General features: G+C 48.0%; 1 protein-coding gene across 4 annotated transcripts in view; it reads left to right on the top strand.

Annotated features, from left to right (window-relative positions):
• The first annotated feature begins 2,650 nt into the window (after nt 1-2,650).
• PBX1 (PBX homeobox 1) overlaps nt 2,651-14,075 on the top strand; it is a 210,671-nt gene continuing 199,246 nt past the window's right edge. Inside the window, exons 1-2 of one of the 4 annotated variants that reach the window (XM_075002206.1) lie at nt 2,651-3,242; nt 5,940-6,013. In XM_075002206.1, coding sequence (XP_074858307.1) covers nt 3,052-3,242; nt 5,940-6,013 — 265 coding nt within the window. In that variant the 5' untranslated portion in view covers nt 2,651-3,051. The remainder of the gene's footprint in view (nt 3,243-5,939; nt 6,014-14,075) is intronic. The other 3 variants (XM_075002205.1, XM_075002208.1, XM_075002207.1) reach the window with 3 other exon arrangements.

Here is a 14,075-nt window from a genome sequence, read left to right on the forward strand (position 1 = left end):
GACCCAAGGCAGGCAGCTGGTATTCTCTAGCAGTGACTCTGCCTGGCCATGGGGAGGCACCGCTGAGTCCCTCTAAGTCTCCATCTGCTCAGGCTGCTGGCTCTCATTATTTCGGGGAAGGCCAGGTAGCACGGGACAAGTGTGTGTGATCTGTGGGCAGTCACAGATCTCAGGGCAAGCAGCAGAGGGGCATGCTGGGCTGCTTTCCAATCTGGGGCCAAATCAGGTCAAAGCCCTGACACTGCTTGGGGCTGGGGTGGGTGGTAAGAGAATAATCAGTCATGCCTCACACTTATCAGTATCAGAGAGGTACTCGTGTTGGTCTGTATCTTCGAGAACAACAAGAAGTCCTGTGGTGCCTCATAGACTAACATATTTTGGAGCATAAGCTTTCGTGGGCAAAGACCCGCTTCATCAGATGCATGGGGGGGTGGTTTGAGTGGGGTATTTAAAGAGTGGGGTCCCAGTAAAAGAGAGGGCCAGAGCTGACAAGGTCTGTTCAGCCAGGGTGGAAAAGGTCCATTATCAGTAGTATGTATGAAGAGAAGAAAAACAGGTCAGATAAGATGGGGGGATATGGCCCATTGTCAGTCTAATGTGGAGAGGTTAACACGTAGGGCAGAGAAGCTCCTTTTCTAAGGTGCGAGCCGCTCCCAGTCTCTGTTTAATTCTTGGTTAATGGAGTCAAATTTGCAAATAAATTGCAGCTCAGAGATTTCTCTCTCCATTTGATGTTTGAAATTTCTTTGTTTCAGGGCTGCCACCCTTCAGTCTGCTCCTGAGTGTCCAAGGAGATTGAAGTGCTTTCCCACAGGCGTCTGTACATTACCGTTCCTGAGGTCTGATTTATGTCCGTTATTCTTTTACGTAGAGACTGTTCAGTTTGGCCAGTGTAAATTGCAGTGGGCCACTGCTGGCACGATGGCATATATTATATTAGTAGAGGTGCAGGTAAAGGAGCCCCTGGTGGTATGGTTGATGTTAGGTCCTGTGATGGTATCACTGGTGCAGATATGTGAGCAGAGTTGGCAGCGGGGTTTGTTGCAGGGATAGGTTCCAGGGTTAGAGTTACTGTTTTGTGATCTATAGTGGCTGGTGAGGATTTGTTTAAGGTTGGCAGGCTGTCTGTAGGCGAGGACAGGTCTGCCTCCCACAGTCTGTGAGAGTGAGATCATTGCTCAGGATGGGTTGCAGATCGCTGATGATGCATTGGAGAGGCCTTAAGTGTGGGGCTGTATGTAATGGTCAGTGGTGTTCTCTTGTTTTCCTTGCAAGACCTGTCTTGTAGCAGGTGGCTTCTGGGTACCCATCTGACTCTGTCAATCTGTTTCCTCACTTCCTTAGGTGGGTATTGTAGTTTGAGGAAAGCTTGGTAAAGGTCTTGTAGATGTTTGTCTCTGTCTGATGGATCAGTGCAAATACGGTTGTACCTTAGTGTCTGGCTGTATACAAGGGATTGTGTAGTTTGCCCTGGATGGAAGCTGTTAGTCTATAAGGTGCCACAGAACTTCTTGTTGTTCACACTTATCAGATCTGCTTCACATAGGGCCACTGTAAATAACAAGCAGTCCTGTGGCACCATAGAGACCCACCAATTTTGTTAGGTCATGAGCTTTTGTGGGTAAAACCCACTTCCTCATATGGACAAAACAGATTTTCAGTGTGGCAGTGCCCCACTTCACTTCATCCCTCCATGGCAATTTAAAGGGATCAGCCTCTGCTTTGTAAGCTCCTGGGGCAGCGGGCACCCTGTGTAGTTGTACAGAGTCATAGGGTACCACGTAAACAAGAGGACACCCCTGCGAGGGAGCGGATCTGTATCCGTATCTCCCAACGCTGGTTGGTTGGCTGTGTTTCAGTCTACAAGAGAACGTGTATAGGAGGTGAGGGGGTAGATATGGATACAGATACACTCCCTCTCAGAGCCGTCCTCTTTTTTGACGGGTCAGATGTGGCATCCCTGCAGCTTCGGGCCAATGCCGACGGTGCTCCGTGAATCATTACCAAACTTCCCTCGCCCTGAGGGACCCCTCCAGCGCGGGGGAAGAAATTTAAGCGCTCATTTAACTGGCCTCTTTCCCCCACCCCCCTGCAAACCCAGCGCCCAGGGCCAGCTCTGGGCGCACGTGGGGCACGCGGTAAAGCCCCAGCTGCTGGAGTCTGGGGATCAGGGGAGGCCTCCCTTTGTGAAACAAACGAACCCTCCTCCCCTTCCCGGCCCGGGGGAGGGGCTGAGAAAGGCTCAGAAACCTCCGGGAACTGACCTAACCCTCGTTCCCCGGCTGAGCCCCTCCCGCCCCGCAGCCTGCGGACAGTGCCCGGGCGGGGAGCAGCCGGCCAGGCCGTGCCCGCGCCGCGGCCCCTTTAAGGGCTGGAGCCTCCGGCGGGGGGGCGGGGGGGGATCAGGGCCCCGCCCACCTTCGCGCCCGCTGATTGACGGGAAGCGGGGGGGGGAGGGGAGGCGAGCGGCTGGGGCTCGCGGACGGGGGTGGGAGGGGCTCGGGGCCCTCCCCGGCTGGCCAATCCGGGCCGAGGGGCGGGGCCGCCTCCCCCCGCCCCCCCCCCGTGGCTTTTTCTCGCTCCGTGTCAGTTTCGGGAGTCCGGCGCTGAACAAAAGCGGGCGGCGGAGTTGGCGGCGGGGGAGGGGCTGGGCTGGGCCGGGCCGGGCCGGGCCGGGCGTTGCGCTGCCGCCGCCGCCGCCGGTGCGGGCCGAGCCGGGCTCTGGAGAGGGGAGCGCCGCCCGCCTGCCCCCTTGCGACCGGCCCGGCCGCGGCCGGCGGGGGGGGGAGGGGGGGAAAGTTTGCCTGGGCGCCCCCCCGCCCGCGGCGGATTGAGACCCGCCCGCGCCTCTCTCCCTGCGCGGGGCACCGGGCGGCGCGCGGCTCTGCTGCCCCCCCCCGCCCGCTGCCCGCTGCCCGCTGCCCGCTCCCCGCGCGCGGGGCCTTTCCCCTCCTCCCGGGAAGCCGCCGGCGCCGCGGAGGATAAAGCCGGTCCCCGCCCGGGCGGCGCGCCGAGGGCGGCGGGAAGGAGGGCGGCGCGGCTCGCTCGGCCATGGACGACCAGCCGCGGCTGATGCACTCCCACGCCGGGGTGGGGATGGCCGGGCACCCCGGCCTGTCCCAGCACATGCAGGACGGGGCCGCGGGCGCGGAGGGCGAGGGCGGCAGGAAGCAGGACATCGGGGACATCCTGCAGCAGATCATGACCATCACGGACCAGAGCCTGGACGAGGCGCAAGCCAGGTGAGGCGCGGGGCGCGGGCGCTTCGCTGGCCCGGGGCTGGGCTCTGCCCGCTGGGCCGGGGTGCGCCTGGTGTTGGGGAGCCGGGAGAGTTACATTGTGTCTGGGTGTCGGCGCCCGCCCGCCCGGCATGGCGTCGGCAGGGGAGGGAGAAGTTTTCGCAGCATCTCGCCGGGGGAGAGCGTCCCAAGCTGGACTTTCTGGCGAAATGGGGTCGGGTGGGGGGTGTGGTTTTCATCCCCTCCCCCGCTGCTTGCCCGTGTCTTAGGCTGGGTAGGAATTTAAAAAAAAAAATGTTTTTGTTTTTTTACACACTTCTTAAAAAAAAAAAAGTCGCTTTTTTTTTTTTTTGCTCCCGGCTTCTGTGGCCTTTCAGGAAAAGCTTTTCCAGGGATTTTAATGGTGAAGCATGGTGGGGGGAGTGTTTTTTTATTCATTGGGGGGGACGACATTCAAATTTGTTGGGGTGGTGGGGCTTAAAAAAAAATCAATTTCTCCAAACCCAAACTTGTGCTAATTTGTGGTGGGTTTACTGTCAAATCCAGCTAGAGGCACAAAAACTGCAGTTTTTCGTTTTTCCCCTCTTACTCCCCTATAGTGCCTATAACACCACTGAGTGTTATTGGAACCATGTGTGGACAATGTATATTTTGTGGATAGTCACTGAGGAAATTGCCTAATAAAATCTGTATCTCCCAGACTTAACCCAGGAGCAGGCAGCTTCAGCATTTGTAGGCTAGTATTTCATTTTATTGCAGACAATTTTAAAAACACAGTAGCCTGCTTTTGAAATTAATAGAAAATACACTATAATATGCACTAGAATAGACAACAGAGAAAATGCAATAGAAAATGCACTAAGCAGTGTTGTTATCTTTTTGGAAACATGTTTTTAAATAATGCACTTTTTGTTAAGGTTACATTTTTATGGATGGGGCAGAGGGGTGTGTGTGTGTGTATCATGTTACTTGTATATAGCCCAATATTAAAAAGAGAAAAAGCAGCAAAAATCTGCTCACTGGAATGCATTCCATTTCATGACATGCAAGCTGAGCGGACAGCTTTGAGATGCTCTAGCAAAACTTTTTTTTTTTTTAAAAAGGCTTGTTTGTTCTTTAATATAAAGTTGCTAAAAGATGTGGTTTACCATTGGATTTTGCTATTTGAAGAAAAGCTTTTAGGTGTGGAATTGTTCTCACCGGCATGTGTGTTCCACACTGGAACGGATTGCTGGACTACATTGTTTCTGGAAAAACACACATACCAATAAACTTGCTTGGCATCTGTTTCTAAAAGGGGGAATATACGTTGTTATATTTTTGTGTCTCTGTCTGCATAGCCTTAAAACTGTAATATCCTGGCGTGCTTTGTTATTGAGCTGAAGCGGGGGGAATAATCTTTCCCCTGAAAGTTACAGGACTTGTGTGTTCCAGCATGTGCATTTACATGCAGTCAAATTAAAAACAAACATAACTTGGACAGCTGGATGATACCCCTTGTTTTGCTTTCTGGGGCTATTCCACCCTGCTCTTTACAGGACCTACTTTGTAGCTGCGACACCGACCGTATTTTTTCAGCACTGTGTGAATTTGTTTCCCTTATTAGTTTTTTATGAAGTTCCTTTGGAAGATGTAAATTGGGGGTGGGGGGAGAGAAATCTGATGGAGATATAGATAGATAGATACACATGCAAAACTGGCTGCTGTCATTTTGAGTTGTTGGCTGAGGTGGCAGTATGGCTTTTCTGGACCATCGGGGTGGGTTTAGGATGGCAAAGAAAATAACAGTGACTCTTTGCCAGATGTTCCCACTGCTTTTATGTATAATTTTGGTTGGTAAACAGCATTCCTATAGCTGATGTTTGGTCAGAACAGCCCTTTATGCAACCAAACCCTTTGCAAAGTGACTCTATGGCTTAAAAAAAAAGTGCATTCTTTGCTTAAAGTGGGCAGCTGATGGGTTTTAAAACCAACCAGCCAATTGAACAAGTTACTCTTCTTCTGCCTTCCACAAAAACAATAACCAATCCCTGTTGTCCAAAAAGAAAACTTAAACAAAAGAAAACCAAAACCACCAAGCAGAGGTTTGTGGTTTGTTTGTTTTTTGTTTGTTTTTTTTTGAGTGTAGTGGCCTATTTGTCAATAATTGAATCTTTGGCAAGAAGGCATTGTGTACACATGATGCATAATGTAAACATGGAAAAATGAATTTTTGTCCCGAGGGGTGTGCGTGTTTGTCCCTGGCAGTGCATTTCCATTCTCTTTAACTTTAGATTCTGAAATGCTAGAAATTGACCATTGCAGTCCATGCATCTTTCAAATATTGAGGGGCATCTGGAGAATGAATTGGAACTCATGGATGTATTAATGGAAAGGAGGATAATGCAGGTTGTGGGTAAGGGGGCAAACAGATTTCAGTGCTGTTAATTGCCAAATTGTGAATGCTGCTTAGGAGCAAATGCCATTTTCAAATGCCTAAATTGGCCTAATTTATGTTATCTGCATTAGTGGGTAGCCTCTCTCACTGGTGATCTCTTATCCTTAAGTCCCAGAAGTTATTTCATTTCCTTGTGCAGCTTTGGCCAAAATGTCTATTACGATTTGTATTTCTTCCCCTCCTTTTGCACATGCAAGCCAATTTCAGTTTTGAAAGTGTCAGGAGGAGGCCTGGCCTCTCAAAACCTTGTTTCTTTCTTGCAGGAAACATGCTTTAAACTGCCACAGAATGAAGCCGGCCCTTTTCAACGTCTTGTGTGAGATCAAAGAAAAAACAGGTAGGAACAGGGATTTTCATGGCTTGTGTGTGTTGTCAGATTTGTTTTTCCTTCTTAAAAGTTCTTAATTTTTAATATTATTTTAAAGGGAAAACTGGAGTATTTTATAGTTCTGTCTCGAACATTGCATGTGAGGGTGTCTATCAAAGAGGAGAAAATAGTAGTTAACCTGCACCTTTTGGTGCCATGTGCTGCTTTTAATGTATAATCTTTCAAATAGTGCAGTGCTGTGAAAACTATTCAGGGAGATGGATTTTGTAAGAAAACAGCCCCCTTAGAAGGTGTTTTCAACTCCTCCCTTAAGTGAGGATACCAAGAACAAAAATACATCTCTGATGTTGCTTTTTTATTTTAAATAAAGGTAAAATCCCTGTGTATTAGCTGGTGGCTGGGGCCAGCCAACACACCCGGAGAGTTGTCAGATACCTTTAGTGGAAGCCTGTCTAGCAGACTGTTGATTACTTTAGGGTACACTTGTTTTATGGCAGGGGGTGTTCTTTAAGGGCAGGAATGACATCACAGCACTCATTCTGTGGTTCTCCCTTTCCCAGACCTCCTGCCATGCACTAACACACTTATAACACATCCCAGGAGGGCATTTAAATTTTAAAAGCAACAATTAAAAAATAGCAGTCATCAATCAAGGGTGATCTTCAACAGCAGGTGCTGTGGGATGACATTTAGCAAAATCCGCCTCCATTTCTTGTCCTTTTTGTATTTTGCAATTTTTTGTTTTTCCTCCAGTCAGAATGGCCGAGATCCTTGCTTATGCCTCCTGGAAAAGTGAATTGCATCTTGGCAGCCTGCGGGTTTCAGTTCTGATCCGACGGCTTGGTTTTTAGCAAGCTGTGAACTACTTGACTCTTTTTTTGCCGCCCCCCCATCTCCATTTACCAGCAGGCCTATAACAGTCAATAATTCATATCTCAACTATGTAAGCCAGGGCATGACATGAATGAAAGTGACAATAAATATGATTGTGTGCCCAGTTGATATACATTGATAGTTACACATGGCGGGGGAGAGCTGCTTTTGGAAATTTCAATCTGTGTCTATTTAAGGAAAAATTGTGTGAGAGAGAGAGATAAAGCTGCATTGCATTAGCAGCTGATTGAAAATAGGGTTACTTGACTCTAGTAAAATATATATAATATGCCGAAGGAGGCCTTTTGTTAAATGTTGTTTGAGCAGCTTGTAACCTAAACAAAGCACCTTGCAGTGGCGTTCAACTCCGAAGTCCTTGGGGCTGCATTGCCAGGGACTGACCTTATTGAGAAAGCCATTCCTTATTTATTTCCTATGATATAATAGATCCTATATAGATAAATATAAAATGTATGTAATGGACCCTGTCTGTATCAATACCAGAGATGCCTTGAAAATCCCACAAGTGCCTTTTCTTCCTCTCCTTTCATTTCTGTGAGCCAAGAAAATGCCCTGTTTCTTTTTCTTCCTGTGTGTGTGTGTGTTTGGATGAGAATGTTGTCTATAAAATGTTGCTGGTTGGCCCAGTCTCCAGTCAATTTCTGTCCCAGTTTGAAATCATGCAGTTGTAGGCGTCGATTCTCTTTTGGACGAGAGCAACTGGAAATACTGCAAGAAAACGGCAAGTCCCCGGTCCCCTCCGTTCTGCTCTGATATCGGGAGAAGCTGTAGGGAGTCGGAGTGAGGCTGGAGCAGTTGTGTCCGTAACGAGTGGGTTTATTAATTCCAGTCTCCTAATCAAAATCCAGGGACACATTAGGTCAAAGTGTGACAGTGCAAACAAAGAGCAGGTGTGGATTGGTACTGTCTGCCTTTAATCATTCTGGTGGGCTGGAGGCTGCTGTGTTAAACAACATAATACCCCCCTCCCCCACAAGGTAAATTAGGATGGCACTCGGAATGAATTTTTATTAACTCTCCTATATGTGTATGGAGAAAAATTGGCTTTGTAAATGGGGGTGGGGAGAAACAAAAATCCACAGCCCTTGAAACTAAGAGGAAGTGCAGGTGGTATTGTTGTTCTTGTATTTTGAACCAAATTACCGAGCAGGGTAGCGGTGGCCTTCTGATGATGAGAAAGGAACGCACAGGCCCAGCACAATCCATGGAGCGGGTATGCGGAGGTGGAAGAGGAAATCTGACTTAGCCTGTGCTGTCTGAGTTTCTCATCTGGAGTGGAATCCGTTGTCAGCTACAATCCCGAGCACTCGGGTGGCTTGCAGTTGTCGTACGAATGGTGTGTGCGTCTGTTCCGCTCACCCCACCCCAAGCGTTAAAACACACGGAAAATAGGGATTCACTTTCAAAGAGCTTCATTTAAGTGACTCCAGAGCCTGATGGAGTCCTTCCCATCGCCTCCTGCAACATTAGGGCTAATATTTCATAGTGCTAAGGTGGGCTAAGCAAATGCGAAATGTCCATCAAGTTGTTAGAAAAAGACATCTTTACTGGCCGACAAGTTCCCTTTAGATTCTTCAATTATTATAAAGGGTTATAGGAATGCTTTAATTTTTATTTTTAAATGAGCTTGTCTGCTGTATTCTGTTTTAATTTCTTTTGTTCCTGATCTGGTCATTCCATGTTTTAGGGTAATACCTTTACAAAATACTAAGAGGAGAGGATGGATTTGAGGTTAATGCAGGAAAAATTGTTGCATACATGTGCACATGATTATGCTCCACTAATTTGCTGTGCTTTTCACTTTTTTTGGTTGCATAGTTGGGGGCTAATTGGGAGGACTTGCTTCAAATGGTTAATTGGATTTTTGGAGTGAAATGCTAAAAACTGAAGCCACGGTTGTTTCAAATGCAGTTGATTTTCCCAGTCAGTGGACATCTAAATAAAAAACTACTCAGGCAATTATCAGAAGTTTGCAAAGGGGTAGGGGCTCTGTGGGTCCTTCTTTTTTTTTTTTTTTTTTTTTGAGGGGGGGGCATGTTCAAGATGATTCTCTGCCTGAGCAGAATTGCTAAGTGGAGGAATCGGGCCAGGCTAACACAGACGTGCGGTCCTTGGATAGCAAACTGGAAAATATCTGCTGTCAAAATGCAGCAGCGTCTATTTCAGCTGTGAGCCTTTTCCAACTCGCTCTCATTCAATGGGGAATAGAAAGAGGGTGAATGCAGGATCTATGACGGTTGAATCCGTTTTCTCTTCCTTAAACGTTAGAAGGAATCTTCCTTTTTTTGGATCTTTCCTGGCAGTGGGCATGTGAGGCAGTCTTCTTAAAAAGACCCAGAGATCATTTTTATTCCCTTTTCCTTTTGTGTTGGAGTAATTGAGGTATAAAAAGAATTTAATATGTGCCCCCCCCCCCATGTCCTGGCAGATTAAATTTATTAAGTGGAATAGTTACAGACTGCAGTGATTAGCTGTGTAGTTGTTAGTGGTTTTAGTATATTTTATTTGTGTGTTGGGGGGGGGGGGGTGGAAATTGTTTTTGTTTAAATTTTAAACCATAATAGGCGCTTCTTAGCCATTCTTCTCTTACACCTTATCTTCACCAAAGTTAACTCAAATCAGCTCTTTGCAAGAGGTAGATTATTTGACTTATTTATTTTTTGCTCCCTGAGCACCTCTTTGTTCTCGCTAGTTCCCTGCGTTTCTCTGCGTGCAATTAACACCCCCATTGCAGAACTGTAGTCTCTTTTTTTAAATATCTGCTACTGTATTTCACTTATGACACCTCCCTTATTATTCTCACCTGCCATTTCTTTTTAATATAGCAATTACCTTATAGGGTTTCTTTTCTTTTCTCCCCCTCCCCTTTTTCACTTTTCTTTAAAGCGGTAGGGGAAAAAAGGAGGACTGGGCATGTGGTGTATGCAAGTGAAGGGTTCTTGGGATTGCATGCAATCCTGTGTGAGAGTGAGAGACTGGCCAAAGCAAGACCCACTCTGCCCTTTATAGGTAGTCTTGGACAGCTGCTTTCTTTTGGTGCTGCTTTTTGACTTCTGCATCACTTCGCAGCCCTGCCCTCGATTTCCTCTTCTGCTGGGAGTCTGCTGAGCATTAAACACCCAGCTCAGAATTTTAGCGGGCCTTGGCCTGCCCCTGCTTCTCCCTGGTGCGAGATCAGGGCTCGAGCTCCTTCAGGCTGCTTGGCGAATCCCAGCCTTGGAGCCCCAGGTCCCCTCCGAAGCAAAGTTTAGAATTGTGCGGCTTTTTTTTTTTTTTCTTTTTTAAATAAAGCAGCTGCTCTTCAAATGCCTTTAGCTGCCCTTTGGAGCTGTGCACTGCCCTCTGGGAGACCTTGCATTGGGTCTGCGGTTGGCATGTGCCTTGAGGTTGGCTTAAGACTCTACAGCCGGTGGCTGGGGGGAGGGAGAAGCCAGGGAGGGCTACGTTTTTCTGCCCCAGCAAAGGCAGCCTGAGCAGGCCTCTGAAGGTTGCCAGATGCTGGCCATGAAAACCTTTGCAAGACTCTTGATTCAATTAGTTCCAGGGACGTACCATCTTTAGAGGGAAAGGAAGAAAAATAGGAGTGAAGCAACTAACAGCTGCGGAGAGGGAAGGGAGGTTTGGGTGGGGGTGGGAGGGTGGATGTGACTGAATTGGGGGCCACATGCACCTTCTGAAGGGAAAAGTTTGGGGCACAGTAGGGTATGCGAGAACAAGGACTGAGCCCTAAGCCAGCAGCTCGGACTGGGATGGAAGACAGAAGTAGGGAATCTATGGATGGGACCTACCTAGCAGAGTGCAGGAGTGGGAGCTGGATACCTGCTATTGACTCCAGCCTGGTAATGAGGAAAACCTTTGGGGCGCTGTGGAATGATGGGGCTTTTTAGTGGTTCTGATCAATGTTCTCATATCTCTTCCATGTGCAGAATAAATTTTGTGCATGCCCCAAGGCTCCTGCGAATGTGCACCACCAATAGAAACACAAAACTCGGCTCTGGGCGCACTGCACATCAGTTGTGGGGGGTGGGTGTCTGACTCTCTCCTGAGCAGTCTTGCAAACGCACAGCTTACAGGGAATGCTGCTCATGATGTCTAACACTTGCCAGTAGCTGCAGAGGTTCCCTTCTGGCTGCCCCTGTGTTATCCAGAGGGAGCTGCATGGGTGAAGTCTGATGGCCTTGTTTAGCTCAGTGTGAGGGGGGCCCGAGGTGAGGCAAGCCCCCTGGCCAACTCCATCTCATTCAGAAACAGCCATTGATCAGTCTTACATCTCTCCTGTGCAGGGTGGCATTGGGGTGCTTCCGGTAGGGTGCTTGGGTTGGAAGGCATGTGGGATTTTTGCTGGATAAGTCCATTGAGGCATCCTGAAGTTGCCACAGCATTGTTAATTCTGGACACGGTCATCCATTCTGGGAGACTGGTTCACACTCAGTCAATGCAGGTGTGTGTGTGTGAGATCATATTTGATCAAAGATCACCTTCATCTGGATATATCCAATTCCCTTCCCCTCCCCCCAGTGGGAGGTATTGTCTCAACTCCCACTTCCGGGAACTTTCGTCACCCACCCCTTCCTTGACATGTCTGAAACGTTTTGGAGAAGCCTTTTGTTAGCGGAAGGGATTTGGCATCCTGAGATCTGAAGAAGGATCTAGTGCTTGGAAACTCCCAGTGTTTTGTCCCGGCTCCTACTGCAAACGCCTTCTGTTGTGGGGGGGCGGGGGGCAAGGCAAATCTTTTAGGCACAAATTTTCTAAAGCACCTGGTGATTTGTTTTTGGGAATGCTGCATTCATATGCTTAAAGGACTTTCAATAAGTGCAGAGCGTTGAGCAACTGAAAATCGGACACCTAGGGCTGCTAATAAGGTTAGATAATTTGGGTTGTAACCGCTCTCTGCCTCAGTTTCCCCAGCAGTAAATTTGGGCTAATATTTAGCTGCCTTGTGGAACACCGGAGAGTGAATGTTTCTGAAGCATGAAGCTGTAGAAGAGGTAGGACTGTAAAGGGGCTTGCAGTCAGCAGATGCAATATCTGGTTTTTAGGGCAAAACAGTTATAAAAATAGAAGAACAGAGAAAATCTAATTGTAAATATAGTGACAAGTATATGTCACGGCCAGGTTCCTTTTTTCCTTTCTCTGCGGGTCATTATTTTACACAGCAGTTCATAGTGAAAACCATGTGATGTTCCTTTATACCTTTTTCGGTTTTGCAGATTTTTGGTTATGTTGAGCTGAGGGATGAGAAGAAGAATCTACCATGTTGTATCCTCTTCCTGACCCAATGATTCAGGGACTAGTGACTAAAAGTGGAGAGTTTGGAAATCTGGATTATTTCCTTGCCCCTGCCATGGGCTTCTAGCAGGGCCTTAGTCTTGTTGCTTAACCTCTCCTGTGCTGTAAAGTGGGACTCCCACCTCCCTGCCTCCCAGAGGCTGGCTTTCCAGAAGCATAGCGCTTCCTGGACTTCTAAAGTTTGTGTTGTCATTTTTACTTCCCTGGGCGGTGTATTGGCAGGTGGGCGTTAGAAAGCATGGTGCTATCTGCAGCAAGGTCTCTGCACTGGAAAGGGTGCCTACCACCAACAGCTGGTGAGAGTTACATTTCTTGCTCGCCCCTCTTTGCAGACAAAGGTGATCCCCTATTTAAAATGCAGCAGTGTGGTGAGCACCCCACTGTGACCTCTGGGCCTTCAGCTATAAAATAGTCCCTGCCCTGGGAAACTTACAATTGTAATAGAAAAGGGACTATCTTATGATGTGTATGTACAGCGCCTAGCAAATGGTGCTTTTAGGATCTGTAGTAAAATGTGTTCCATACACACACTACCCTGTTTTACGGTAAATGTTCGTTAGAATAGTTCCTACGAGCCCATGTGTGTAGCAGGAGGGGTGGGCAGCAACGTTCCCTCTAATTTTTTCCAGCCATGGGCAGAATTAATTTTGTTCTGTGCACCAAGGTGTGAGCAGATGTGAACCACCTATAGAAACCTGTGCTACCAGTTGTGGGTGTTCAGCTAATTAACTGGCCAGCACTTGAACCTCTTCTGGGCAGCTGCTGGTGAGCACACTCACTCTCTAGCTGTTGAAAATGCCACAGTGCAATGAGTTAAAGGGCCCGGGGCAGTGGGCAGAGTAGGTATAAATTACAGAAAGCCATGGTGTAAAGACACTCGGTGCTGAAGAAATTAAGGCGTTCCGTTCTCGGGGCAATACCCAAGTGGGAGCAAGCTGAAGAAGCCTAAAGGTACAGGAAGAACCAAGACGTTGTCTCCTGAGACAGTTGATGAGAGACTTTGTAGGCTATTTATTGAATAATAACCTTTTTGTAAATGAAACCCAAATTAAGCAAAGAATTCGTCACTGACCTGTGTGCTAATAAAGTGCTCCCTTCTCCCTCTGTAGCCAGAACAGCGTTACTATGAACAGTGCAGTGGGGGCAGGAAGCTATGGGTCACAGTCATCTGGAGGGGTAGAGGGGAGAGAAACCCTCGTCTCAGTGTTTTTAACTTCAGGAATGACCAAATCCCACAGTGCACACCACCCAGCAGTTGTAAAAGGATTGCCCCCTAAACTGAAGGCCTTGGGGCCACCATAGGGCTTTAAGTGTGGACAAGCCAGCTCTGAGTGACGGTATTCAGGGACCCGTCTGCCCCAAAACCCTTTGTCCACTTGACTGCGGATGTCTTTCTGTGTAGCCCCTTGCTACAGCAATGGGAGTGGATAATTCCTCTCCCTGAAAGGCTGGAAGAATTCATCTGCTGACCCAGGACTGTCTGCACCTGGGGTTAGGCTGGCTCAGCTACGTTGGGGTGGGTGAATTTTTTTTTTTTTTTTTTTTTTTTTTTTTTTTGAGTGTAGAACTGTCCTAGGTCAACTGAAGCATCCTTGCATTTACATTTGGGGTAAGATGGACACAGCTCTTCCACTGGAGGATGTGGGGGTTTTCAGTGCTCCTAAGCGCCGTGGCTGTTGTCGACACACACAACTTAGATTAGAGCTACGTCAGAGTTGAAGGAAAGGGGAAAAACTCCCTGGTGGCTTCGAACACAGAACCCAGCAAACAGGCTCTTCTGCTCGGTTCTCTGTGACAGACAGCTCTGACCAGGGATCTCCCATGCACACCGGGGATGCATTCGCCAGAGACTTGGGCCATGTGCTCAGAGGCAGGGACTAACAGA

Source organism: Carettochelys insculpta, chromosome 9, assembly GCF_033958435.1.
Source record: "Carettochelys insculpta isolate YL-2023 chromosome 9, ASM3395843v1, whole genome shotgun sequence".
Taxonomy (NCBI): Eukaryota; Metazoa; Chordata; order Testudines; family Carettochelyidae; genus Carettochelys; species Carettochelys insculpta.